At 45.0% G+C, this 26270-nt stretch overlaps 2 protein-coding genes and 1 pseudogene across 2 annotated transcripts in view; all 3 read right to left on the bottom strand.

The window, feature by feature from the left end:
• LOC120057938 (neuroligin-4, X-linked-like) overlaps positions 1-4290 on the bottom strand; it is a 15931-nt gene extending 11641 nt beyond the window's left edge. The window contains exons 1-2 of the mRNA XM_039006415.1: positions 3963-4290; positions 3316-3468 (exon numbers count right to left, since the gene is read on the bottom strand). Of these exons, the coding sequence (XP_038862343.1) occupies positions 3316-3468; positions 3963-4068 (259 nt within the window). The 5' untranslated portion in view covers positions 4069-4290. The remainder of the gene's footprint in view (positions 1-3315; positions 3469-3962) is intronic.
• Positions 4074-16727, bottom strand: LOC120058057 (annotated as a pseudogene).
• Positions 16490-26270, bottom strand: LOC120058390 (serine/arginine repetitive matrix protein 1-like). The gene is made up of 8 exons (XM_039007020.1): positions 26179-26270; positions 25161-25270; positions 22948-23155; positions 22396-22472; positions 19068-22307; positions 18102-18595; positions 17362-17472; positions 16490-17245 (listed from the first exon to the last, which is right to left on the bottom strand). Exons 2-8 carry the CDS (start codon positions 25186-25188, stop codon positions 17243-17245), a joined length of 4161 nt encoding a protein of 1386 aa, XP_038862948.1. The 5' UTR covers positions 25189-25270; positions 26179-26270; the 3' UTR covers positions 16490-17242.

The following is a 26270-nucleotide window of genomic DNA, read 5'->3' as shown; positions in this document are numbered from 1 at the left end:
CTTTCATATGTTCTCATGTTCTGAGCAAGGAACTTAAACGTTCGATTTTTTACATGGCAAATACTGCACTGTTACTGTCTTCTACAACACTTTGTTTTTGCATTATTTAAACCAAATTAAACATGTTTCATTATTTATTTGAGACTAAATTGATTTTATAGATTTTTTATATTAAGTTAAAATAATAGTGTTCATTCAGTATTGTTGTAATTGTCATTATTACAAATATATATATAAAAATCGGCCGATTAATCGGTATCTGCTTTTTTTGGTCCTCCAATAATTGGTATCGGTATCGGCGTTGAAAAATCATAATTGGTCGACCTCTACTCCAGAGATGTTAGATCAGGTTCAAGTCCGTGCTCTGGCTGGACCACTCAAGGACATTCAGAGACTTGTCCCCAAGCCACTCCTGCGTTGTCTTGGCTGTGTGATTAGGGTCATTGTCCTCCTGTTGGAAGGTGAACCTTCGCACCAGTCCGAGGTCCTGAGCGCTCTGGAGCAGGTTTTCATCAAGGATCGCTCTGTGCTTTGCTCCGTTCATCTTTCCCTCAATCATGACTAGTCTCACAGTCCTTGCCACTGAAAAACTTCCCCACAGCATGATGCTGTCACCACCATGCTTCCCCGTAGGGATAGTATTGGCCAGGTGATGAGCGGTGCCAGGTTTCCTCCAGACGTGACTTTTGACATTCAGGCCAAAAAGTTCAACCTTGGTTTCATCAGACCAGAGAATCTTGTTTCTCATGGTCTGAGATTCCTTTCGGTGCTACTTGGCGAACTCCAAGCGGGCTGTCATGTGCCTTTTACTGAGGAGTGGCTTCTTTCTGGCCTCTCTACATTAAAGGCCTGATTGTGGAGTGCTGCAGAGATGGTTATCCTTCTGGAAGGTTCTCCCATCTCCACAGAGGAACTCTGGAGCGCTGTCAGAGTGACCATAGGGTTCTTGGTCACCTCCCTGACCAAGGCCCTTCTCCCCCGATTGGCCGGGCGGATAGCTCTAGGAAGAGTCTTGGTGGTTCCATACTTCTTCCACTTAATATGATGGAGGCCAATGTGTTCTTGGGGACCTTCAATGCTGCAGAATTGTTTTTGGTACCCTTCCCCAGATCTGTGCCTTGACACAATTCTGTCTCCGAGCTCTACGGACAATTCCTTCGACCTCATGGCTTGGTTTTTGCTCTGAAATGCACTGTCAACTGTGGGACCTGATATAGACAGGTGTGTGACTTTCCAAATCATGTCCAATCAATTGAATTTACCACAGGTGGACTCCAATCAAGTTGTAGAAACATCTCAAGAATGATCAGTGGAAACAGGATGCACCTGAGCTCAATTTCGAGTCTAATAGCAAAGGGTCTGAATACTCATGTAAATAAGGTATTTCTGTTTGGTTGTTTTTATAAATTTACATACATTTCTAAAAACCTGTTTTTGCTTTGCCATTATGGGGTATTATGTGTAGATTGATGAGGGAAACATTTTATTTAAACCAATTTAGAATAAAGCTGTAATGTAACAAAATGTTGAAAAAGTGAAGGGGTCTGAATACTTTCCGAATGCACTGTATCGTATTTAAAAAATACTTTCCATCAAAGACATGAACAGCAGGATGTAAATATGGACTTGGAACTAAAGGCCGATCTCCACTTCAAACTAGATTTGATTCCTTACAATTATGGGACTAGTAGGCTCACTGGGGATTGGTTAATACGGCAGATACTTATAAATCTCTCATTAATGATCTTAATAAATAAATAATAACAAGTATTACAGTATGCCGTTATAACCTAAACCTAATCCAGTAAGTGGCTAAAGTTGCGCACTAACCCTTATACTGTAGAACAAATTAATTGTCTAAACACAGATTGACAGACATGTTTTACAGTGTAGCCAAACCCTGAGTACCCTGGGTAATGTGGTGACATGACTCAGTGACTGATGATGTCATGTGACCGTTGCTCACCACCCTCAGTCAGACCTGGGGTAGACCTGGGACAGCAGAACATCCATGTGTCACTGAACACATGCACACGCAAAATGAGTGTGTCACTAATTCACACGCCACACTAGAGACATGAGTGTGTCACTAACAGGATGAGCTGGAGTGTGTGTGTGTTACTGAGGGCTGAGCCACAAGATACATGTGACCTTCAATGATTATAAATCCGATCACTTAGCCCTCCTCTTCTCCCCTCTTGTTTTCCTCCTCCTCCCCTCCCACTCTTTTCCTCTTAACCCTTCCCGCACTACCTCTTTCCCTAGATCACCTCCTCTCCTCCTCTCTTACCCTCTCTCTTATTCCCTCCCCTTCCTTGCCTCACACCCTGCTTCTCTTATCTCAATTCAATTTAATTCAAAGCGCTTTATTGGTATTGGAAACATATATTTACATTGCTAAAGCAAATGAAATAGATTTTTTAAAGGTGAAATAAATGATAAAAAACGAACAGTAAACATTACATTAACAAACGTTTCAAAGGAATAGACATTTCAAATGTCATATTATGGCTATGTACAGTGTTGTAACGATGCGGAAATAGTTCAAGTACAAAAGGGAAAATAAATCAACATAAATATGGGTTGTATTTATAATGGTGTTTGTTCTTCACTGGTTGCCCTTTTCTTGTGGCAACAGGTCACAAATCTTGCTGCTGTGATGGCAGACTGGTATTTCACCCAATAGATAAGGGAGTTGTTTTAAATGAAAATTTGATTTGTTTTCGAATTCTTTGTGGTTCTGTGTAATCTGAGGGAAATATGTGTCTCTAATATGGCCATACATTTGGCAGGAGGTTAGGAAGTGCAGCTCAGTTTCCACCTCATTGTGTGGGCAGTGTGCACATAGTCTGTCTTCTCTTGAGAGCCAGGTCTGCCTACGGCGACCTCTGTCAATAGCAAGGCTATCCTCACTGAATATTTACATAGTCAAAACCTTCCTTCATTTTAGGTCAGTCACAGTGGTCAGGTATTCTGCCACTGTGTACTCTTTATTTAGGGTCAAATAGCATTCCAGTTTGCTCAGTTTTTTGGTTAATTCTTTCCAATGTGTCTAGTCTCTCTCTCTCCTCCTTCTCTCATGAAGCTTAATTTAACCCTACCTACTGTGAGCCATAAACACAAAGCTGATGGCTCCCCTCTAACCAGGCGTACACACAGATGAATCTGGCTGTGTACAGGCTGCTAGCTTCTCAGTTGCAACACAGACCGGTGACATTTCAACCAGTGAGAGAGTAAGCCAGAAAGGTGATTAGGCGGAATCTCACGATGATGATGGTAAAGATGACGACGACGCTGATGAAGAAGTTGACTAACCCAGTACTCCCAGCCTGTAGTTGATTGTGATGACAATGACGTTTCCATAGCTAGCGAGGACACTGCCGTCCATCATGTTGCCGCTCCCTTCAGAATAAGAACCTCCATGGACATACACCATCACTGGCCGCAGACCGCCCTCATCATGGATGTCTGGAATCACACACACACAAGCCAGATTTGCAGAGCGTTCAACAGCTCTTACAATATGCAAAGAAACATATGTGGGCGCATGCATAAATATGTAGAGATGGATGCATCCACCCGCCAACCCCTCTTTACGCTACTGCTACTCTCTGTTCATCATATATGCATAGTCACTTTAACCATATCTACATGTACATACTACCTCAATAAGCCTGACTAACCGGTGTTTGTATGTAGCCTCGCTACTGTATATTGCCTGTCTTTTTACTGTTGTTTTATTTATTTACCTACCTATTTTTCACCTAATACCGTTTTTGCACTATTGGTTAGAGCCTGTAAGTAAGCATGTGACAAATAAACTTTGATTTGATTGTGTGTGTGTGTGTGTGTGTGTGTGTGTGTGTGTGTGTGTGTGTGTGTGTGTGTGTGTGTGTGTGTGTGTGTGTGTGTGTGTGTGTGTGTGTGTGTGTGTGTGAGTGTGTACTGTATACACTACATACCTTCCTCAGTAGGGACGTATATATTGAGGTAGAGACAGTCTTCACTCTGCTGTGACAGGTATGTGCTGGCTATGTCCAGATTGGCAGAGTACCAGAGAGGTAACATCTCTGTCAGCAGGCTGTGTTCCTCTACAGGCTGGGGGCAGACGGGGGAGAACTGGGTGGCGTTCCTCACCCCTGGCCAGGACAGGGGGGGCTCGGGGGGCTGGAAGCGTCTCTCCCCGGTGGGGGGGCGGGCGTAGGGGACCCCCAGGTACTGGACCACAGGGCCCAGCAGGTCAGAAGGCAGGGGGGTCAACTGACCCCTCAGTCTGCCCTGGGACGTGGTGATGACTGACTGGCTAGCAGCAGGGGGGAGGGACAGGACAAGGGAGAGGAGAGGGGGGAGGATGCCCCTCAGTCTGGACAGGGACAGGAACATGGAGAGGACACACAGTAGATAGGAGGGCAGAGAGGGGATAGGGGTGGGGGTAGACGGGGGAGACATGTGGGAGTGTCTGCGTTCGGTTTAGATCAGGACTCCGTCTGAGAGTCTAACACACACTCACGTAGCCCTGCTCAGTTTTTTGTGTGTGTTTGTCTCAGAATATGTCTCTCTCCTCCCTGGGTCAGCCAGTCACCTTCCGGTTCTCTTCGTACAGTCACACTGTTCTGCCTAGATGGAGGGAGAGAGACAGAGACAGACAGAGAGAGAGAAAAAGCAGAGACAGAGCTTGAATTATATATACATACTGCATGTACAATGGTTCTCCTCCAAGCGTGTGGGCTGAACTGGGAAAATTCCCTCTTCTACTGCCAGTTGAAAAAAAGCATGCAAGTTTTGACACAGCCTACTCTGAAAGAGTACAATACCACAAATAAAGGCGGACTTAAAGTATAGACATGAAGACCCCATTAAAACAACATGACTGGCCAGAGAGAACAGGCTGCAACCTCTCAAGGTGCAGAGTGGTAGAAACTGAGAGACATTTTCTCCTCTCATGCTCCAACTAAAGAGAAACTGAGAGCAATCTTGGTATAATTTTACATTGCAGCCAGTGGCGACCTGTCATTTTGAGCCCCACTTGTTTTTTTGTTGCCTGTTTTGCATGTTATTTTGGCAAACAATGTATATAAAAAAAAATGCGTTAATAAAGCCGCATACAAACATGCAAGTGCTTCAGCCTAGCTCAGTGCTTTCTGTGGTGTAGGGGCAGCTAGCGGAAAATACAGAGCATAGGGGTTGGTCATCTTCTCTAGTTGTGCCGTGATTGGCTAAGTGTTCTGTCACTCATGGGGACACTACATCACCTCAAAATCTACAGGGAGAGCTAGAAATTTCAAGCCCTCTTGGGTGCTGTCATAGATTTACATTTGAAGTGCACATCCAAGAAGGCTCAAGGTCATTGGCCACAGATAAAATGACGTCAAATCACATTATATCTACCGTAGCTTTGATTGAACTGATCATGTCAACATAATACTTTCAAAATCTTAGCTAGCAAGCTAGACAAGCAGTCATCATCATGACAAAATTTGCCCACAAGAAGGACCGCCGCCCCACATTCCTGTTCAAGTGAGCACAGCACAACAGTGATTCCAAAAATGTATTGTACGTTGCTGCATAAATAATGTAATTTGCTAGGGAGATATGTAAACTGTAGCTAAGAAAGTAATACTAAGTGTATGTTGTGTAGTAAGCTGTTAGTAGCCCATGTGCCACACCCTAATAATTTGGTCCCTTTCCCCCTCAGAACTTAGCCTACTGTTCTGACTTAGTGGTGCACATGTAGCCTGTAACCTGTTTTAGAGAAATGTCATCATTGAATATTGAAATAGCTTTCATTGTCTGCTTATATGCCCCCTTTATTTATCATAAGGTTCTGACTTGGTGTACAGGGAGAATACGTTAAGAACGGCCCATGATCTGAATTCTGTCGCTGTACATTTCAAAAGTGCTGAACAAATAGTTGTATTGACTACGTCCATCTTAGCTCGTTCATTAAATGTCTTAATCGAAATTACGGATTACCTCTTATCCGCTCATCGTTCCCTTATGCCATAGTTTGTACATCTCAATTGTCAGTAGAAATCACATTTGTTTAAGCAAGTCAACCATATCAGCTATGTTTTTAAAAAGGCATTTTTAACATTTTTTACTCATTTACTATGAGGCTGAATGAACTGTTTCGCTGCCAGACAAGGCTCCACTGATAGCCAGGTGTAGCAGTGGTAAGGATTCACTCCATGGTGCTGGAAAGAAAGCTCTGCTGTTGCGACAGTTTTATGTAGGCCCTAACAGTTTGTGGGCACCGTTTGTCACCGTTATAGTGCAATTAATGTATTGTTTAGTGTTGTGTTGTGTAGTGGCTTTGCTGGCATGCATCTAAAAAAAATGTGGGGAGTTAGCCCCACCAAGACTTACATGCTTAAATCGCCACTGACTACAGCACAGGATAAAATGGTTATAGCATTGCAATATCATGGTAACAAGTTATAGTTACTCATCATTAGGGCATTGTTTTGCCCATTTACCACTTAACTTCAGTGTAATGATCTATATTATTATTTCAGAGGAATAATAATTTGTGCCTACATTCAAAATCGACATGCCAACAGTCTTGGCGCTAGCAGCACAGTATGTGCTAGTTATTGCAATTGTCATTAATGTAATTTCCTTATTGTAATTTTTGTTAAATATCAGTCCTAGGTTTCTAAATCTCAGAACCCCCCTGCCCTTTTGGGGAAATTAGTATGAATGTTTAAAACGTCCGCACAAGTAGTTGTTGTTGCTATAGCATTGATATTGTATTGGTCGTTCCCATTCGTGCCAATAAAGGTAATTTGAATTTAATCGATTTTAGAGAAAGAGATGGAGAGAGCGCGCGCGAGAGAGAGAGAAATTAATATGTAACATTTAAATGTTATCTCTTGGCTGTGACTGGTACTGCAGCTGCATCATCAGGTATCCTATATCTGGACCTGTATCAGCTGCATATGGCTGGATATTTAAATCAAAGCCCATTCCTCTCCATTCGCTGCAGTGACACCCCCCAGGTGCTACAGGGGCCATGACACCGGTTGTGTTGCTTAAATCATGACGTTTAGACTCAGGACATGTCTAAAGAAAATCAACCTGTTATCCATCTGAAATCCAGCTATATATCTATTATATACAGCCAATAGTGAAATAAATTCGATAGCGGGGTTTTAGTCACAACAATTTGACTGTGAAGCGCAACATCAGATGAATAGTAATGAGCGTACTGTAGCCCACAGGACCCCCCCCCCCCCCCCCCCCCCCCCCCCCCCCCCCCCCCCCACACACACACACACAGTAGAACATGGTGATAAATGAGACTCACCGACACACGTCATTGCTCCATTGGTCTGTTCACGCAGCTGCTGCAGTAAAAATGTCAGCTGACAGAGCGTTTCATCCCTCACTGCGAAGAAAACTGAAAAGAAGATGGGGAGAGAGGACAGGAGAGCGGTGAGAGAAATCCTGGGACCGTGTGTCGATGACTGCAGAGCCTCGTGCACCAGCGACGTGCCAGGGGTAAATTCCACCGTTGCCGTGAGCTCCCGGGAATAGGCTAAGTATTTGTGGTCTGAACCCCGCAACAACTGAATACGGTACAGGACGTGATTATCGTTAACAGAAGAAAAAACTACGACGTTCACATCTTTCTCGCTCTCTTTCTCCCTCTCCCTCTCTCTCTGTCTCTCTCCAGATGCTATTGGACAGTGTTGAATGGAGCCTGCAGCCAATAGATTCATGCACCCTCATCAGCTGGGACAGACACACACACACCACAGGACAGGCTATCAGTAATCACAACAACACAGCCCATCTTAGCTTCTGAATCCATGTTGGGAGAACTGTGTCTCAGACAAGATGGAACATAAATGGAATATCTTCAAAATACTAGGCTTTGCCAAAACCACACATTGTATCATTGCAGCACCACGGTAAAATACATACAATCAAACACACACACAGCTTCGTGACAAAAAAAACTTCAATCAAACAATCAAACTAAGTCACAAGATGACATCACATTAGTGTGTTTTTCTGTCTCCAATAACTAGCCTATGTCTGTATTCTTTCCTGAGGCCATTCCGGTGGACAGTGTGTGTGTGTATGAGTGAGAGAGAAATGACATGACTCACCCAGTCACCTCAATCCCTAACCCTTAATGTCAGCTCAGTGATTCATGTCCCCTCCCATGACGCTACCCTAACTCTAACCCTAACCCACGATGCCACACAACAAAGCTGATTCTCCTTACATAGACGATCTGGTTCTATAAACAAATTATACACTGCACAAATCTGACTTTGCGGCCCCCAAGAGCTAGAACGCTGGTAGGAGCAGTAGGCCTCAGTATGGATGGGATCCTGAAGACGTAGAGGTGTAAATGGTAACAGCTATACTAGAAATACTGTTGTGTGTGTGTGTGTGTCATTCTTTCAGTGTGTTTGGGAACATTCACCATGTCAGACACATTTAGTTTCCTCCACACGTTCTCTCCATCCTCTCAGTTCCCTGTGTTCCCGCCATCCTCTCTTCACCTTCTCAGCAAACATAGAAAAACATTAACCAAAAACAGTGTATGCAAACATAAGCCCAAAACAGTACAGTGCATGAGGGTACTTTTATAAACACACAAATCCCTAAAAAGGGTGCCTAGGAGGACAGAGTGCAGTCCTTGTCATTCAGTATGTCTTCCAATATAAAGCCTGCCTCAGGTGTCTGCTATGAGGCAATGTGAGGACTAGCTCCCTGCTGTGGCCTTTTAGGAAAGCTCATCTCATCTGCAGGTGTCACACACACACACACACACACACACAGAGGGCCGAGCACGCCCCCATCCACATCGACGGGGCTGTAGTGGAGCGGGTTGAGAGCTTCAAGTTCCTTGCTGTCCACATCACTAAGGAATTAACATGTTCCACATACACCAACACAGTTGAGAAGAAGCCGGCACAACAACGCTCCCGAGTGGCGCAGCGGTCTAAGGCACTGCATCTCAGTGCTAGAGGCATCACTACAGACCTGGTTTGATTCCAGGCTGTATCACAACCGGCCGTGATTGGGAGTCCCATAGCACTGCGTACATTTGGCCCAGAGTTGTCCGGGTTAGGGCTTGGCCGGGGTAGGCTGTCATTGTAAATAAGAATTTGTTCTTAACCGACTTGCCTAGTTAAATAAAGGTTCAATAAAAAAGAAACGCCTCTTCCCCCTCAGGAGGCTGAACAGATCTGGCATGTGTCCTCAGATCCTCCAAAAGTTATACAGCTGCAGCACTGAGAGCATCTTGACTGGTTGCATCACCGCTTCGTACGGCAACCGCTTGGCATATGACCGCAAGGCGCTACAGAGGGTAGTGCGTACTGCCCAGTACATCACTGGGGCCAAGCTTCCTGCCGTCCAGGACCTCCATACCAGGCGGTGTCAGAGGAAGGCCCAAAACTTTTTCAAAAATTCCAGCCACCAAAGTCCTAGACTGTTCTCTCTGATACGGCACGGCAAAGCAGTATCGATGCTCCAAGTCTGGAACCAACGGGACCTTAAACAACTTCTACCCCCAAGCCATAAATCTACTTAATAGTTAACCAAATAGCTACCCAGACTATCTGCATTGACCCTTTTGCACTAACTCTTGACTCATCACATATGCTGCTGCTACGGTTTATTATCTATCCTGTTGCCTAGTCACTTTATCCCTACCTACAGTTGAAGTCGGAAGTTTACATACACTTAGGTTGGAGTCATTAAAACTTGTTTTTCAACACCTCCACAAATTTCTTGTTAACTAACTATAGTTTTGGCAAGTCAGTTAGGACATTTACTTTGTGCATGACACAATACATTTTTCAAACAATTGTTTACAGACAGATTATTTAACTTATAATTCACTGTATTACAATTCCAGTGGGTCAGAAGTTAACATACACTAAGTTGACCGTGCCTTTAAGCAGCTTGGAAAATTCCATAAAATGATGTCATGGCTTTAGAAGCTTCTGATAGGCTAATTGACATCATTTGAGTCAATTGGAGGTGTACCTGTGGATGTATTTCAAGGCCTACCTTCAAACTCAGTGCCTCTTTGCTTGACATCATGGGAAAATCAAAAGAAATCAGCCAAGACCTCTGAATAAATTGTAGACCTCCACAAGTCTGGTTCATCCTTGGGAGCAATTTCCAAACGCCTGAAGGTACCACTTTCATCTGTACAAACAATAGTACGCAAGTATAAACACCATGAGACCACGCAGCCGTCATACCGTTCAGGAAGGAGACGCGTTCTGTCTCCTAGAGATGAACGTACTTAGGTAAGAAAAGTGCAAATCAATCCCAGAACAACAGCAAAGGACCTTGTGAAGATGCTGGAGGAAACAGGTACAAAAGTATCTATATCCACAGTAAAACTAATCCTATATCGACATAACCTGAAAGGCCGCTCAGCATGGAAGAAGCCACTGCTCCAAAACCGCCATAAAAAAGCCAGACTACGGTTTGCAACTGCACATGGGGACAAAGATCGTACTTTTTGGAGAAATGTCCTCTGGTCTGATGAAACAAAAATAGAACTGTTTGGCCATAATGACCATTGATATGTTTGGAGGATAAAGGGGGAGGCTTGTAAGCCGAAGAACACCATCCCAACCTTAAAGCACAGGGGTGGCAGCATCATGTTGTGGGGGTGCTTTGCTACAGGAGGTACTGGTGCACTTCACAAAATAGATGGCATCATGAGGGAAGGAAAATTAGGTGGATATATTGAAGCAACATCTCAAGACATTAGTCAGGAAGTTAAAGCTTGGTCGCAAATGGGTCTTCCAAATGGACAATGACCCCAAGCATACTTCCAAAGTTGTGGCAAAATGGCTTAAGGACAACAAAGTCAAGGTATTGGAGTGGCCATCCCAAAGCCCTGACCTCAATCCTATAGAAAATTTGTGGGTAGAACTGAAAAAGCGGGTGCGAGCAAGGCCTACAAACCTGACTCAGTTACACCAGCTCTGTCAGGAGGAATGGGACAAAATTCACCCAACTTATTGTGTGAATCTTGTGGAAGGCTACCCGAAGCGTTTGACCCAAGTTAAGCAATTTAAAGGCAGTGCTACCAAATACTAATTGAGTGTAGGTCAACTTCTGACCCACTGGGAATGTGATGAAAGAAATAAAAGCTGAAATAAATAATTCTCTCTACTATTATTCTGACATTTCACATTCTTAAAATAAAGTGGCGATCCTAACTAACCTGAGACAGGGAAGTTTTACTAGGATTAAATGTCAGGAATTGTGAAAACTGATTTTAATGTATTTGGCTAAGGTGTATGTAAACTTCCGACTTCAACTGTATAAGTACGGTACCAGTCAAAAGTTTGGACACACCTACTCATTGAAGGGTTTTTCTTTATTTTTTACTATTTTCTACATTGTTGAATAAATACATGAAATAACACATGGAATCATGTGGTAACCAAAAAAGTGTTAAACAAATCAAAATATATTTTGGATTTTAGATTCTTCAAAGAGCCACCCTTTGCCTTGATGATAGCTTTCACACTCTTGGCGTTCTCTCAACATGATTCCTGAGGTAGTCACCTGGAATGCATTTCAATTAACAGGTGTACCTTGTTAAAAGTTCATTTGTGCATTTTCTTTCCTTCTTAATGCGTTTGAGCCAATCAGTTGTGTTGTGACAAGGTAGGGGTGGTATACAGAAGATAGCCCTATTTATTAAAAGACCAAGTCCATATTATGGCAAGAACAGCTCAAATAAGCAAAGAGAAACGACAGTCCATCATTACTTTAAGACATGAAGGACAGTCAATCTGGAAAATTTCAAAAACTTTCAAAGTTTCTTCAAGTGCAGTCGCAAAAACCATCAAGCGCTATGATGAAACTGGCTCTCATGAGGACCGCCAGAGGAAAAGAAGACCCAGAGTTACCTCTGCTGCAGAGGATAAGTTCATTAGAGTTACCAGCCTCAGATTGCCACCCAAATAAATGCTTCACAGTGTTCAAGTAACAGACACATCTCAACATCAACTGTTCAGAGGAGCCTGCGTGAATCAGGGCTTCATTATTTAATTTTTTATTATTCATTGTCAAATTGCTGCAAAGAAACCACCACTAAATGACACCAATAATAAGAAGAGACTTGCTTGGTCCAAGAAATACGAGCAATGGATATTAGATCGTTGAAAATCTGCCCTTTTGTCTGATGAGTCCAAATTTGAGATTTTTGGTTCCAACTGCCGTGTCTTTGTGAGACGCAGAGTAGGTGAACGGAAGATCTCCGCATATGTGGTTCCCACCGTGAACCATGGCAGAGGTGGTATAATGGTGCTTTGCTCGTGACACTGTCAGTGATTCATTTAGAATTCAAAGCACACTTAACCAGCATGGCTACCACAGCATTCTGCAGCGATACGCCATCCCATCTGGTTTGCGCTTATTGGGACTATCATTTGTTTTTCAACAGGACAATGACCCAACACACCTCCAGGCTGTGTAAGGGCAATTTGACCAAGAAGGAGAGTGTTGTAGTGCTGCATCAGATGACCTGGCCTCCACAATCACCCGACCTCAATCCAATTGATATTTGGGATGAGTTGGACCGCAGAGTGAAGGAAAAGCAGCCAACAATTGCTCAGCATATGTGGGAACTCCTTCAGGACTGTTGGAAAAGCATTCCAGGAGAAGCTGGTTGAGAGGATGCCAATAGTGTGCAAAGCTGTCATCAAGGCAAAGGGTGGCTACTTTGAAGAATCAAAAATATATCTAGATTTGTTTTACACTTTTTTGGTTACTACATGATTCCATATGTGTTATTTCATAGTTTTGAAGTCTTCACTATTATTTAGAAAATAGTACAAATAAAGAAAAACCCTTGGATGAGTAGGTGTGTCTAAACTTTTGACTGGTACTGTACATATCTACCTCAATTACCTCGTACCTCTGCATATCAACTCGGTACTGGTACCTTGTGTATATAGCCAAGGTGTTGTTAACAATTGTGTATTTCTTCCTTGTGTTATTATTTTACTCTCTGCATTGTAGGCAAGAGCCGGAAGTAAGCATTTCATTGTTCATCTACACCTGTTGTTTTCGAAGCATGTGACAAATAACATTTTACTTGCTGACACACAGGGAGTGGAGCGATGCTGCACTCTGCTGGATCATAAACGTAGAGGCAGTTGATATGTGTTACATGAAAATTCAAATCTATGAAACTTTTTAACTGACATTTCAACAGACGCAATAATGTATGCAACATAATAAACTCAAAACTTGATTCAGTAAAGAAAAAATACACTTGTGACTTGTTTAATAAGGACATTCAACACACTCTGTATTGGTTTTACAGTGCATTCGGAAAGTATATTCAGACCATTGACTTTTTCCACATTTTGTTAGGTTACAGCCATATTCTACAATTGATTAAAAAAAAAAAAATGTCATCAATCTACACACAATACCCCATGATGACAAAGCAAAACCAGATTTTTAGAATTTTTTGCAAATGTATAAAACTTAAAAACGGATATATCACATTTACATAAGTATTCAGACCCTTTACTCAGTACTTTGTTAAAGCACCTTTGGCAGCGATTACAGCCTCGAGTCTTCTTAGGTATGATGCTACAAACTTGGCAGACCTGTACTTGGGGAGTTTCTCCCATTCTTCTCTGCAGATCCTCTCAAGCTCTGTCAGGTTGGGTGGGAAGCATCGCTGCACAGCTATTTTCAGGTCTCTCCAGAGATGTTTGATTGGGTTCAATACCGGGCTCTGGCTGGACCGCTCAAGGACATTCAGAGACTTGTTCCGAAGCCACTCATGTGTTCTCTTGACTGTGCTTAGGGTCATTGTTCTGTTGGAAGGTGAACCTTCGCCCCAGTCCAAAGTCCTGAACACTCTGGAGCAGGTTTTCATCAAGGATCTCTCTGTACTTTGCTCCGTTCATCGTTCCCTCGATCCTGACTCGTCTCCCAGTCCCTGCCGCTGAAAAACATCCCGACAGCATGATGCTGCCACCACCATGCTTCACCGTAGGGATGGTGCCAGGTTTCCTCCAGACGTGATGCTTGGCATTCAGGCCAAAGTGTTCAATCTTGGTTTCATCAGACCGGAGAATCTTGTTTCTCATGGTCTGAGAGTCCTTTAGGTGTAGGGAAGTAGGAGTTAGTAAGCATGACTCCCAGCTGACCTTGATGCAGTGAGCTCTCTCTGTGGTTGGCCAGCGCTGCAGAAGGTGGGGCCAGTGGGCCTTCTTCTGATAATAGTTGATCAGCTCCACTGTTGGAACAAGTTCCGCCTCCATCACACCTTCCACCGTCTCTATGGCAACAACAAACAATGTCTCCCTCCACACACTTTGGCATCCTATAAAAGACAAACATACAAACGCATGCAGATCAATAGAGTTATTTGAGAATATTTAAAACATTTTACTGGCTAACTCTTTGAACTGCTTTAAGACATCCTACCTGCAAGTCCTGGGCGGGTCTTGTGAAGCTCTCCAGCTTCAGCCATTGGTAGAGTTTCTCTGGCTCATGGACAGGAGTAGGGAGGAGTGAGCCAGTCAGAGAATAGTATCTCTACCAGTGGAGGCTGCCGAGGAGAGGACGGCTCATGAATGGCTGGAACGGAGTAAATGGAATGGCATCAGTCACATGAAAGCCATGTGTTTAATGTATTTGATACCATTCCACTAATTCCACTCCAGCCTTTACCTCGAGCCCGTCCTCCCCGATTAAGGTGCCACCAACCTCCTGTGATCTTCACTGACAAGTCACATGCTCATGATATCCAATCAACCCTCTCACCGGAACACTCACCAATACCAGGCTGGGAGTCAGGACCTACACACACAATCATCAGACCCCTCACAGGCACACACACAATATTAACACACACAAGCACAGTGGCCCCATTTAGACACCACGGCAGGCTGGTCCTGAACACACACACACACACACAGATCCCATAATTCTGAGATTGACATATTGAAGGCTACTGTGTGAAAGATATCAAAGTCGTTGTGTTATCTTGATGTTCTCGTTGTTGACTCCAGCGTGGGCAATGGACTGGAGGCATCCATCTATCTTGCTGACCTTAGCGGTCAGATCTCTGACCACCTTCAGAACCTCAACACGCCTGTCCACTGTCCGGTACCACTAGGTCCACCTAACACACACACAATAAGCACAATTACACACATACACAATAATCAACACACACGATAACCACGACACACACACACACACACTACGTAGCAGCATATGACCCTCACTTGATTCAAGAGGTAGTGGTCCAGCCCTTCCTCAGAAGTCTGTCATTTTCACTATCTAACTCTGAGAACAGTTCAGCTCTGATCTCTCCACCAGAATTTAGCGGACTGACTGGAGCTGACTAATGAGTGTGTGTGACCTGTTTTCCTGGCACTATGGTCCGGATGTCGAAAGTGTTCCACCATCATTTTTTTTTTTTTTTTATACTAAAGAGCTTCCATGAGCCTTTGGGCCACCATGGTCACAACGGCATGATCGTAGCTGGGGTGTATTCATTACTTTGATTCTGTTGCAAAACATTTAGTCGGTTGCAAAACATTTTGCAACAGAAACCATTTTTTCCCAAACTGAAAACAAGTTTCTATTGGACAAATTCAGGTAGGTCCCTCAACATTTTATTTTGTTTGCTTCCGTTCTTGGTTCCTAGAATAAACGGTTAATGGTTATCGTTGCAACAGTCTGAATAATGAATACACCCCTGGCCCTGCTCTGAAAGTGCGGTCTGAAAAGCCCAAATAAGGGCCAGTAAAACAATGAACTGTGGATCTTTAGAACCCAACGAAGTGCCCGGCAGAAGGACCTCCAGTGCCTCAGGACCCATTAGCACTAGATCCCTGACTGAGGTCAATAGTGTTGTACATTGGAATGGGAACAAGGTTAAACTTACTTACACAGCTCAGAGTTAGTTATATAGCTGTGAGGTCAGAAATAACAAACCTGAGCTACGTTCAATACATTTTTAAGTTAGGAAAGTTAAATTGAACGGAAATGGTGCTGTACTGAACAACCAGATGAAAAACAGGGAGGGGTTGTGGGTTGGGGAATACTGTCAGCATGGCCACTGCCCTTTAAATACGTCACTCATTGCTTCAAGCCACACCTCGCCACACTCACCAAACGAGAGCAAACGTACCTCAAAGTCTGTTCAAGAACATTTTGGTGTAAAGTATCGTTCACTAGAAACTGTTTCAAAATGTAGCAAGCATTCAAGCAAACTAAAAAAAACTTGTGTTCCGGGTCTGAATCAGTCTCTGATTAGAATCAAAGAATATATAGTACATCGGCGGTAATTCATCCAAACAATTAAAACAAGTTTCTATTGGAGAAACGTTTTGCAACAGAATCGGCGTAATGAATACAACCCTGCAGTACTGACCACAAGGTAAAGATTTAGAAAAAAAACGGGGACCTTAACAGTTAGGCTCCTACATAAAGAACATTAGACAACAGGTGATTTTCTGGTTTCCTTTAATAATCAACACATTATGTACAAAGTCAGCCAAATAATATTCTACTACTGATCAAGGAAATCCTAAAATGTATTTGTCATTAAAATAGCTAAAGATTACATCAGTTAATATATAGAGAAGTGACAAAACATTTAGAGTGGATCCTACAAAGACCTGACAAGTTTGTCTTCTCAATGGAGAGACCTGGTCGGTCTGCCCGTCACTAAAGACACACCTGACCATCATATTACTGATGTGTGTATTTGTGTGCCCGTGCATGCTGAGGGCAGACCGAGCAGTTCACTTAATTACAGGTTAAAATGTCACTAAAGGAACCATGAGGTGGAAATATTATTACTGAACACAATAAAAAAGAAACAGAAGTTTAACATTAGAAAGGGTTGACAAAACATTGAAAATATGTTCCTATATCATTTTGCTTCAGTCATTGTTCAGAGAGCTCTGTCTGAGCAACGTGTAGAAGCTAGGGATAACCACACTGTACACACTGCAATCCATCCAATGACACACAAGAACACTCAGGCCAGTCTGTCCAATGGGACACAGGATCACTGACATTTCAAACACTTCCCCAGACAGCTAGAGTACTGATGGGAGGGGCTGGGGAGGGAATGATTGTCCAGAGAACAAGGGCTGGCAGTATCTGATGAGGTTCCTGCTCTATAACCACAACAACCTTGACTTCTGTCCACCTGGTGATGGTATCCATGGGGAGTACCTCTGATGTGCCCCAAAGAAAGTTACTGCAGAATAGAGAGAAAAGTTACTAAATCACTCTACTACTCATCATTCATCTAATATGCGTGAATGTTTGAATGTATGGTGGGTGAATGCTAGAATGAAGCTTGGGAGTTCTTACACTTAATAAGAAGCTCTTGCCACAGGGCTTCCTGTCCTCATTCTCGTCATCAGACACATGCGGCTTCGCTATGGCCATCTCCTCTTTACTCGCCGCTATCATCTTACATTTCTACACACAAATCATTGTGAAGTCAACACAGTCAGAATAATACAAGAGAACACCCCAAACAACACAGTTGTCTTCACATTCGAGTCTTGTCGTGCTTGTAACCTCAAGACACTACATAATAAATCTGGAACCGGTTGACTCGTCAGTAAGATGCAGGTTCATTCTCTTCATGTTTGTAACCTTTAAGGATACTTCGCAATTTTGGCAATGAAGCCCTTTATCTACTTCCCCAGGGTCAGGTCTCTGCATCCAGTATGAAGGAAGTTAGAGGTGGTTTTGTGAGCCAATGCTAACTAGCATTAGCGCAATGGACTGGAAGACTATGGCATCTACTAGCATGCTAGCAGTTACCATAGACTTCCAGGCATGACGGTAACACTAATTAGCAATTGCACAGTTAGCAAATTCCTTCAAATTGCATGCAGAGACATAAAAATGGTATCCACAAGATCATGACTCTGGGGAAGCAGATAAAGGGCTTAATTGCCAAAATCATTACATAAAAGAATACAAATGGAAGTCTGAGCTAGTTTGACGCTTGCTGTAATACATTATGGGGGGTCTACATCCACAATTGATAAAGTAAATCTTTGTTATTACATACAGTACAAGTCTCTTGTAAGTCTTACCTCAGTGAGCTCCTTGATGCTGTAGATGTTGGCCTGCTGAGTCACCTTCCTCTTCACCTCCTCTATGTGGTCCAGGTTGAGGGGGGGAAGGGTTGTTTGGGGAGCCTGGCTAGGAGGGGGCTTGTTGGTGATAGTGGGGAGGGGGGCCATCTGGGGCATGTTTGACATCTGGGCCATGTTGGTGAGGGCTGCAGTCATGGTGGCAGCTTTCATACTGGCCATGGCAGCACTCATGGCCATATTGGACATGTTCATGTTGGGCATGTTCATGCTGGGCATGTTCATGCTGGGCATGTTCATGTTGGGCATTCCCATGCCGGGCATGTTGAGAGGCAAGGGAAGGGGAAGAGGCAGATTCAGAGGGGTTGGGGCTGGGTTGGGCAGGGGAAGCTGGAGGATGGCCTTGGGTCTCAGACTCTCTGGAATGGGCACACCTGCTTTAGCACACATGGCTGCTGCATTGGCCTTCGCTATCTCCAGGAGCTGGTCTTTGTCTGTGAAGAGAGAAAGGGGAGAGGAAAGGGGAGAATACACATCTGTCAACAGTGGAATTTTAGACTACATTATCACTATCAACTAATCTGTTCTAAGGTGCCTAGAACAGCCACCATTAAACTGAGGGTACTTAACTATGACAATACATTGGATTGGTGTATGTATATACGGAGTGGCTGCGGATCCAAAGTTCTCTGGAACCCTCTTCTCGACAGCTAAAGGTTCTAAGCTTCTGCGCATGTGTGGGATTCTCTACTTTACACCCAGTCTCTGCTGTACTTGTTCAGCTGTCCAGAGAACAGGCTACTCTGGCAAATGGTGCTTGTTTAATAAAGTAGCCTGTTCTCTGGACAGCTGAACAAGTAGAGCACAGATTGTGTGGAAAATAAAGGATCCTGCACATGCGCAGAAGCTTCGTAGCTTTAGCTGTCGGGAAGAGGGTTCCAAAGAACTCCATACTTGTAGTCTTACCCAGCTCAGTGAGACGAGGAGGGGTCTTGCTGGCACTGCGGCGGGTTCGAGATGTGGACCGGCGCTTGCGGAGGATGAGGATGGGTGAATGGCTTGGTTCCCGTTTCCATCGGTCGCGGCGGTCAAACGAGCGATTTCGCATGATGGGTCGGCGCCGTCGCGACCCGGACCTTCTCCTCCGGCCTGGAGAACGAGACTTGAGGCGTTTGCTCCTGTCTGTGGATTTGGACCTCTTCCTTCTGGCCGGGGAGCGGGACTTTGAGTGCTTGGTCCTGGACTTGGAACGTGACTTCCTGCGCCGTGCTGGTGACTTAGAGTGTGATCTCCTGCGCCGGACAGGACTTCTGGACTTGGACCTCTTCTTCCGTCTGGCAGGCGGAGAGACAGACTTCCTTTTCCTGGATGGGGACATAGATCGCTTCCTTCTGGAGGCAGACTTGGACTGAGAAGGAGAGATAGACTTGGACCGGGAGCACCTCCGTGAGGGAGAGGTGGACGTCTTTCTGCCGGCAGGTGAGTGGGACTTCCTGGCAGGAGATGCTGATTTTGAGGACTGACGTTGCTTCGAGGATGATGCCTTCTTGATGGAGGATTTAGAAGATGATGCCCTGTAGCGGCGATCAGCACAAACGGTCTCTGGTGACACAGACCTGGAAATAGCATGCTCATCTTCTTCAGAGGAGCTTGTTGGGCTTCTTGCTCCCTTTGGCTCTTCTGCTGCAGAGTCGTGGTCTTCAGATGGAATCTCAGAGCTACTCTCGTCAGCCTGCCCAGCCACTGGCTTGCCCTGTATGATAGAACTGGAGGCTGCAGCCCAAGGGAGGGGCTTCCAGGGCCCTGCTGCAGCTGTTGCTACAGCCTCCCCAACAGGCTTGGTAGGTGCTTCATCATTCACAGTTTTGTCTGCAGTATGTTTGACCGATTTCAGAGACTTCAGGTCTTTGGCAGTAGACCTGGATCTTGAGCGTTCTGGGGATACGCTGTCAGATTGCCTGTCGCTTAAGACAGACCTGGATTTCGATATATCTCTTTTGGGCGATTTTGACAGTGAACACTTGTTTCTTTTCAGGGATTTGGCTTTAGGAGTACAAGACCTGTTACATGGCAATGGTGATCTTGATGGTTTACTGCGTCTTGGGGATCTGGACTTTGTCCTGCCCCGCTTTGGTGATCTGGAAAGTATTTTCTGTACTGGTGAACTAGATTTCCTGCAGCTCCTGGAGCGGGACTTGGTGTTCTTGCCGGTTGGGGATTTGGACAGTGAGCCTTTCCTGTTCCTCTTCAGGATCACGACAGAGCGGGAGCGAGTACGCTTGCCTCTCCTGACCGGAGACCGGGACCGTCGTGTCCTGGGGGGGGACCTCTTCCTGTGAGACGGGGAGCAGCTCTTGGAGCTCCGGCCTCTTCTCAGCGACCGGGAATGACGGAGCCGTCTAGATTTGGAGCGTGAGCGGCGAGTCAGCCTCACAGGCGAGCGGGACCTCGAGGGTCTACCACGACGAGGGGGAGGGGTTCTGGTCCTCGACCTCCTGACACGACCGCGAGGCCTGGACGCAGACCGCCGCCCTCGTCTTGGAGACGGAGACAGTTTGCGTCCCCTCCTGGGGGACAGAGGAGACGACTTGCGTCCTCTCCTGGGGGACAGAGGAGACGACTTGCGTCCTCTCCTGGGGGACAGAGGAGACGACTTGCGTCCTCTCCTGGGGGACAGAGGAGACGACTTGCGTCCTCTCCTGGGGGACAGAGGAGACGACTTGCGTCCTCTCCTGGGGGACAGAGGAGACGACTTGCGTCCTCTCCTGGGGGACAGAGGAGACGACTTGCGTCCTCTCCTGGGGGACAGAGGAGGCGACTTGCGTCCTCTCCTGGGGGACAGAGGAGGCGACTTGCGTCCTCTCCTGGGGGACAGAGAAGGGGACTTGCGTCCTCTCCTGGGGGACAGAGAAGGGGACTTGCGTCCTCTCCTGGGGGACAGAGAAGGGGCCTTGCGTCCTCTCCTGGGGGACAGAGAAGGGGCCTTGCGTCCTCTCCTGGGGGACAGAGAAGGGGACTTGCGTCCTCTCCTGGGGGACAGAGAAGGGGACTTGCGTCCTCTCCTGGGAGACAGAGAAGGGGACTTGCGTCCTCTCCTGGGGGACAGAGAAGGGGACTTGCGTCCACTCCTGGGGGACAGAGAAGGGGACTTGCGTCCACTCCTGGGGGACAGAGAAGGGGACTTGCGTCCACTCCTGGGGGACAGAGAAGGGGACTTGCGTCCTCTCCTGGGGGACAGAGAAGGGGACTTGCGTCCTCTCCTGGGGGACAGAGAAGGGGACTTGCGTCCTCTCCTGGGGGACAGAGAAGGGGACTTGCGTCCTCTCCTGGGGGACAGAGAAGGGGACTTGCGTCCTCTCCTGGGGGACAGAGAAGGGGACTTGCGTCCTCTCCTGGGGGACAGAGAAGGGGACTTGCTTCCTCTTCTAGGGGACAGAGGAGACTTGTGTCCTCTCCTAGGGGACAAAGAAAGGGACTTACGTCCTGTCCTTTTAAGGGACTTAGACTGCTTCCTCTTGGGAGTCATGCTCTTTGAGAAGGATCGAGACCTGCCCCTGCTAGACACAGGCAGACCAGACAATCGCTTGGGGCTTTGTGAACGACTGCGGCTTGATCTGGACTGCTTGGAGCTTGTCGAATGACTAAGACTCGATCTGGCTTTTTTAGTGTCCGTCAGTGACTGTGACCTTGACCGTGAGGGAGCATGGTTATTCACCTTTGACCTCTGCCCTGCGTTTGTCTCCTCTCTCTGGCCGCCTTGCTTGGGGATGATGTCCGGAAGCTCCTGGGTGTGACTGAAGCACCTGTCGCTCCGTGAATCGTCTGCCTTTATGACAGAGACTGTCTGTTCCTCGCTGTCAGCAGGGGGCGCCTTCTCTTCTGTCTTTCCTCGTGCATCCGCAGACTGCTCATCCGAGGTTTGACACATTTTCAGAGATCCCTCTTTTTGGCCGAGAGTTAGGCGTAGGGAGGACACCCTTTCCTCTTGTCTGGCCTTAGACAGGATGGGAACTGCTTGCACAACCGTGCCAGCTGGCTTCTCCTCAGACTCAGAATCTGACCCTGACATAGATTCGCTCTCTGATGGGGAGTGTAAAGGTGAGTTTTTCTCCTGCTTCTCTTCCCCTTTTCTCCTCCTCTTTTTCTTCTTTTTCCCAACATGTCTTTTGTGTTTTCTGGCTTTAGCATCACATACCTCAGGTTTATCTGCTTGGACCGGTACACAGGCATTAGCAACAAATAACTTTAGCATCTGTTAATTTCCTACAACTGAACCCAGAGCCACACTCCTTACCTGTGATCAAGCCCTTTGTTGCCTCATCTTTTGTGCTTGCTCCTGCATCAGAAGCCACTTGGCCATGAGTCCTCAAGCTAAAAACAACAAAGAAAACATTTATTATAACAGCAAATATTCACAATTGTCCCAGTAGTATAAAGACAAACAAGAGCCTGTTGGCTGATTAGTGCAACATTTCTGCTGCTTTGTCTCCTATATTCCAGTGAGGGAACCATCTAGAGGTGACCAGGCAACACCCTGTTCTGTCTAGCACAGGTCTGGGTGTAATGGGCAGAGTCTAGCAGTGAGTGCATTCAATTATTTGGCCCATGTTGCTCTGGTGGGAGGAGCATGCGCCGGGTGAAAAGTAATTGCATTCGTTTTGGAACTGCGCTGCCTCCCGGGCGTGAGCCAGGTGCCCTACTCTGGCTGACGATGAAGTCTTCTCAAAACAAAAGTGACATAGGTTAAGCACGTGCACAGCAGTTAAGCTTAATCTAACTTCCTCATTGTTGTGGTTCTAACGGGAGGAGTCAAACAATGTTCTGGTTCTAATGGGAGGAGCCTCACCCTGCTCTGGTTCTGACTGGTGGCTTCTCTACGTCGGACTCTGGGACCGACTCTGAGCTGGTCTCCCGCTCTCCCTTGCAGCGTTTCTTCTTCTTCTTTTTGCCCTTGTGTTTTTTGTGCTTCTTGTTCTTCTTGTGCGGCATCTCACTTCCTTCTTTTGCAGACGTTTCCTCTAGAGTGTGTTCACTCTCTGCTGCCTCGTCCACACCTGCACAGATTAACCAATCATATTCCTTATTTACAGATTAACCAATCGCATTTCTTTGTCTGGATAAATTACGAGTATGGTGAATTTCATCAGCAACATAGGACATACATTCCTAATGAAAGGTGGCCAGGAAGAGAATTGGCAACCTGGTGGGTGTGTCATTGGCATTTCATGATCTAGCCAATCCAGCTCGAACCTCCAGCAGCATAGCTATAGCTATCTTGAGGTCGAGACGATAGTCTACTGAAAGCACGGCAAAGAAACTTTCAACAAACATTTACTTGCGGCAGTGTTTCCTCTAGGTTCACTTAAGTGTTGCACTGCTCCACGGCAGAATAATATCCACCACACCAAAATAAACTTTCTACCAAACATAGTTTCAATCAAGTTCTGTAAAGCACATTCACTTTTCTTGGTAAAAAGATAATCTGTCTGGGTTCAACACAGTTCTGAAGGTTATTTAGCTTTGTGAGCAGTGGCAGGCAGCCTACAACTCAAGAAACACCAGTGCCAGTGACAAGTGCACGAGTGACCCATGCTTGATACAGACGCTCTATGGCGCGAAACACAATTCACTTGAATCACTTCAGAATGCACCTGTGCGAGAAACGGCACGCTAGGGACCAGTACGTGAGTGACCAGTGCGCAGTACAGAAGCTCTGTGGCGTGAAACACAATTCACTTGAATCCCCTCAGAGTGATCCTGCATGAGAAACTGCAAGAAAGGTAAGTTAGGTTGTTTGACTAACGTTAGCTAGCCAACTAGTTAACTACATAAGCTAGATATAACCTAAAAACTAACATAATTTAGCTCTATAATATTGCTGCCACAATTGTAATGGCAATTAGCTATCAAATATCCACAAGTATGTTGATGATAGAAACATGATTAACTAACATTACTAGTCTAGCAAGTTAGCTAGCTAGTTTGTTTGGAACTGTATAAAGTGCAAGCAAGATAGCTACATTTATCTGTCTTCAATTTTATTTTTTCCCTCGGGTGAGTTTGAAATATTTCCAGCCGCAGCAGAAGAGGAAGGGGGAGCAGGGACAAGAGTGTCAGGTAACGTTAACTTAGCAAGCTAACGTTCAAAATTCTAAAAGGAGGAAAGAAATTGCACAAATGAACTTTTAACAAGGCACACCTGTTAATTGAAATGCATTCCAGGTGACTACCTCATGAAGATGGTTGAGAGAATGCCAAGAGTGTGCAAAGCTGTCATCAAGGCAAAGGGTGGCTACGTACTTTGAAGAATCTCAAATATAAAAGACATTTAGATTTGTTTAACACTTTTTTGGTTACTACATGATTCCATATGTGTTATTTCATAGTTTTGATGTCTTCACTATTATTTTACAATGTAGGAAATAGTCAAATAAAGAAAATCCCTAGAATGAGTAGGTGTGTCCAAACTTTTGACTGATACTGTATATACTGCACATTTACACATGCAGCCCAAAGCGGGAGGTCTAAAAAATACTTACTAACCGCCAAAGTTTCGGAGCATGTCTGGGCATGGGTGTGTTTCCAGTTGCTGGTAACTCTGATAACCAGAGAATATTCATTAAGATATTAAATCCACCTTTTGTACTGAGTGAGGAGATCCCTCGTCATCTTAGCTGCCAGACATAAGCCAGACATATCACATTTCCCAACATCTAAGCTGGAACTAGTTATTTCTAAAAGATGTGGCCACGTGTATAAATAGGAGACAGCACAGCACAACCCAAACAAAGATCTACATCACACACGAGAAGCATCTCTCACTTGGTACAAAACGTGGATTTAATATACTTCTGAATATTTCCTAATTATTGGAGTTCCACCAGCAACTAGAAACAGGCGTTTATAAGACACCGGTGCTTTCCAAATGAGAATTTAAGAAGCATTGCCAAGTAAAATTGTTTGGTCATGAATTTCCAGTATTTAGGTATAACCCTCTATGTGAGGATAACCATCCATCGCATTACAGGCATATATCTATAGTAAATCTTGATAACACACCTTGCCGAGTGTCCATCGCACACTCCATTTTATCAGCTCTGTGTGGGGGTGAGTGATGGCCTGAAAACCTCTGGCCCCAAGCACTGTTCTCCTGGCCCTCGTCTCTCACTCTATAAGGAAAAACAGTACAGTTACTCCAGGGCACTCAACAGGGATGTGTTGATTAGTCAGATTCCGTTGCAAAACCATTTATAGGCCTACTCTGAACTGAAACCTTTTGCAACGAAAATGAGTGTTTCTATTGGACAAATTCAGGTAGGCCCCTCCCTTTTCTGTGGTTCCTACTTTCTAGAATAAACGGTTTCCATTGCAAAACGTTTTGCAACTGAATCTGACTAATGAATGTACCCCTGGCTGTTTCAGAATGTCAAGACAATACAAATGAATTACATTACTACCGTTAAACAAACAGCCATAAATGTCCTCTTGGTTACACTGAGTCTGAGCACACAACAAAAAGAAACACACTGCAGCAGTATTACATAACCAATGACCCACTTACATGCAACCTTTTTGTAATCGTCCATCTCAACTGGCAATAACACTTGCTAGGTAACGTTACATAAAAACAACTGTGCTGGACACTGGCTAATAGTTAGAAAGGTACTTTGCTGGGCAGCTACATAGCAACCAAAGTAGCTAAGTAAAGTAACGTTACCCCGCTAGCACTAACGTTAGCTAGTTGGCGTATAGTTAGCTAGCGTGGCACGCTAATGCTAGCTAGTTATCAACGAGAGGATTGTGTCGTTTTTAAACCCCCAAAAAGTTAGCAGTCTTAAGCGTAACAACTTTTAATACTTGTGAACTTTAAAATGACTAACGTAACTAGCTAGTTAGCCACTACGGGTTATCTAACAAAGACACGCCGTATCAGCACCCGCGGCCTCATTCATTCGACCAGCTTGATAGCAGTTGGTAGATTACTTGACTCGTCGCACAAAACCAACAATATGTATGCAGACAACCGATGCTTGCGCTATAACACATATGTACACCGTTTTTTTTGTTTTTTTTTTACCTATGGCTCCAATTCCTTGAATTTAAATAGTTAGGAAATCCAGCAACGCCTGTTTAATGGTAGTCGCCATCTTCACAGGACGCCATGATAGT

This window comes from Salvelinus namaycush, chromosome 13 (genome assembly GCF_016432855.1).
Source record: "Salvelinus namaycush isolate Seneca chromosome 13, SaNama_1.0, whole genome shotgun sequence".
NCBI lineage: Eukaryota > Metazoa > Chordata > Actinopteri > Salmoniformes > Salmonidae > Salvelinus > Salvelinus namaycush.
This window is presented reverse-complemented; position numbering and strand designations above follow the sequence as displayed.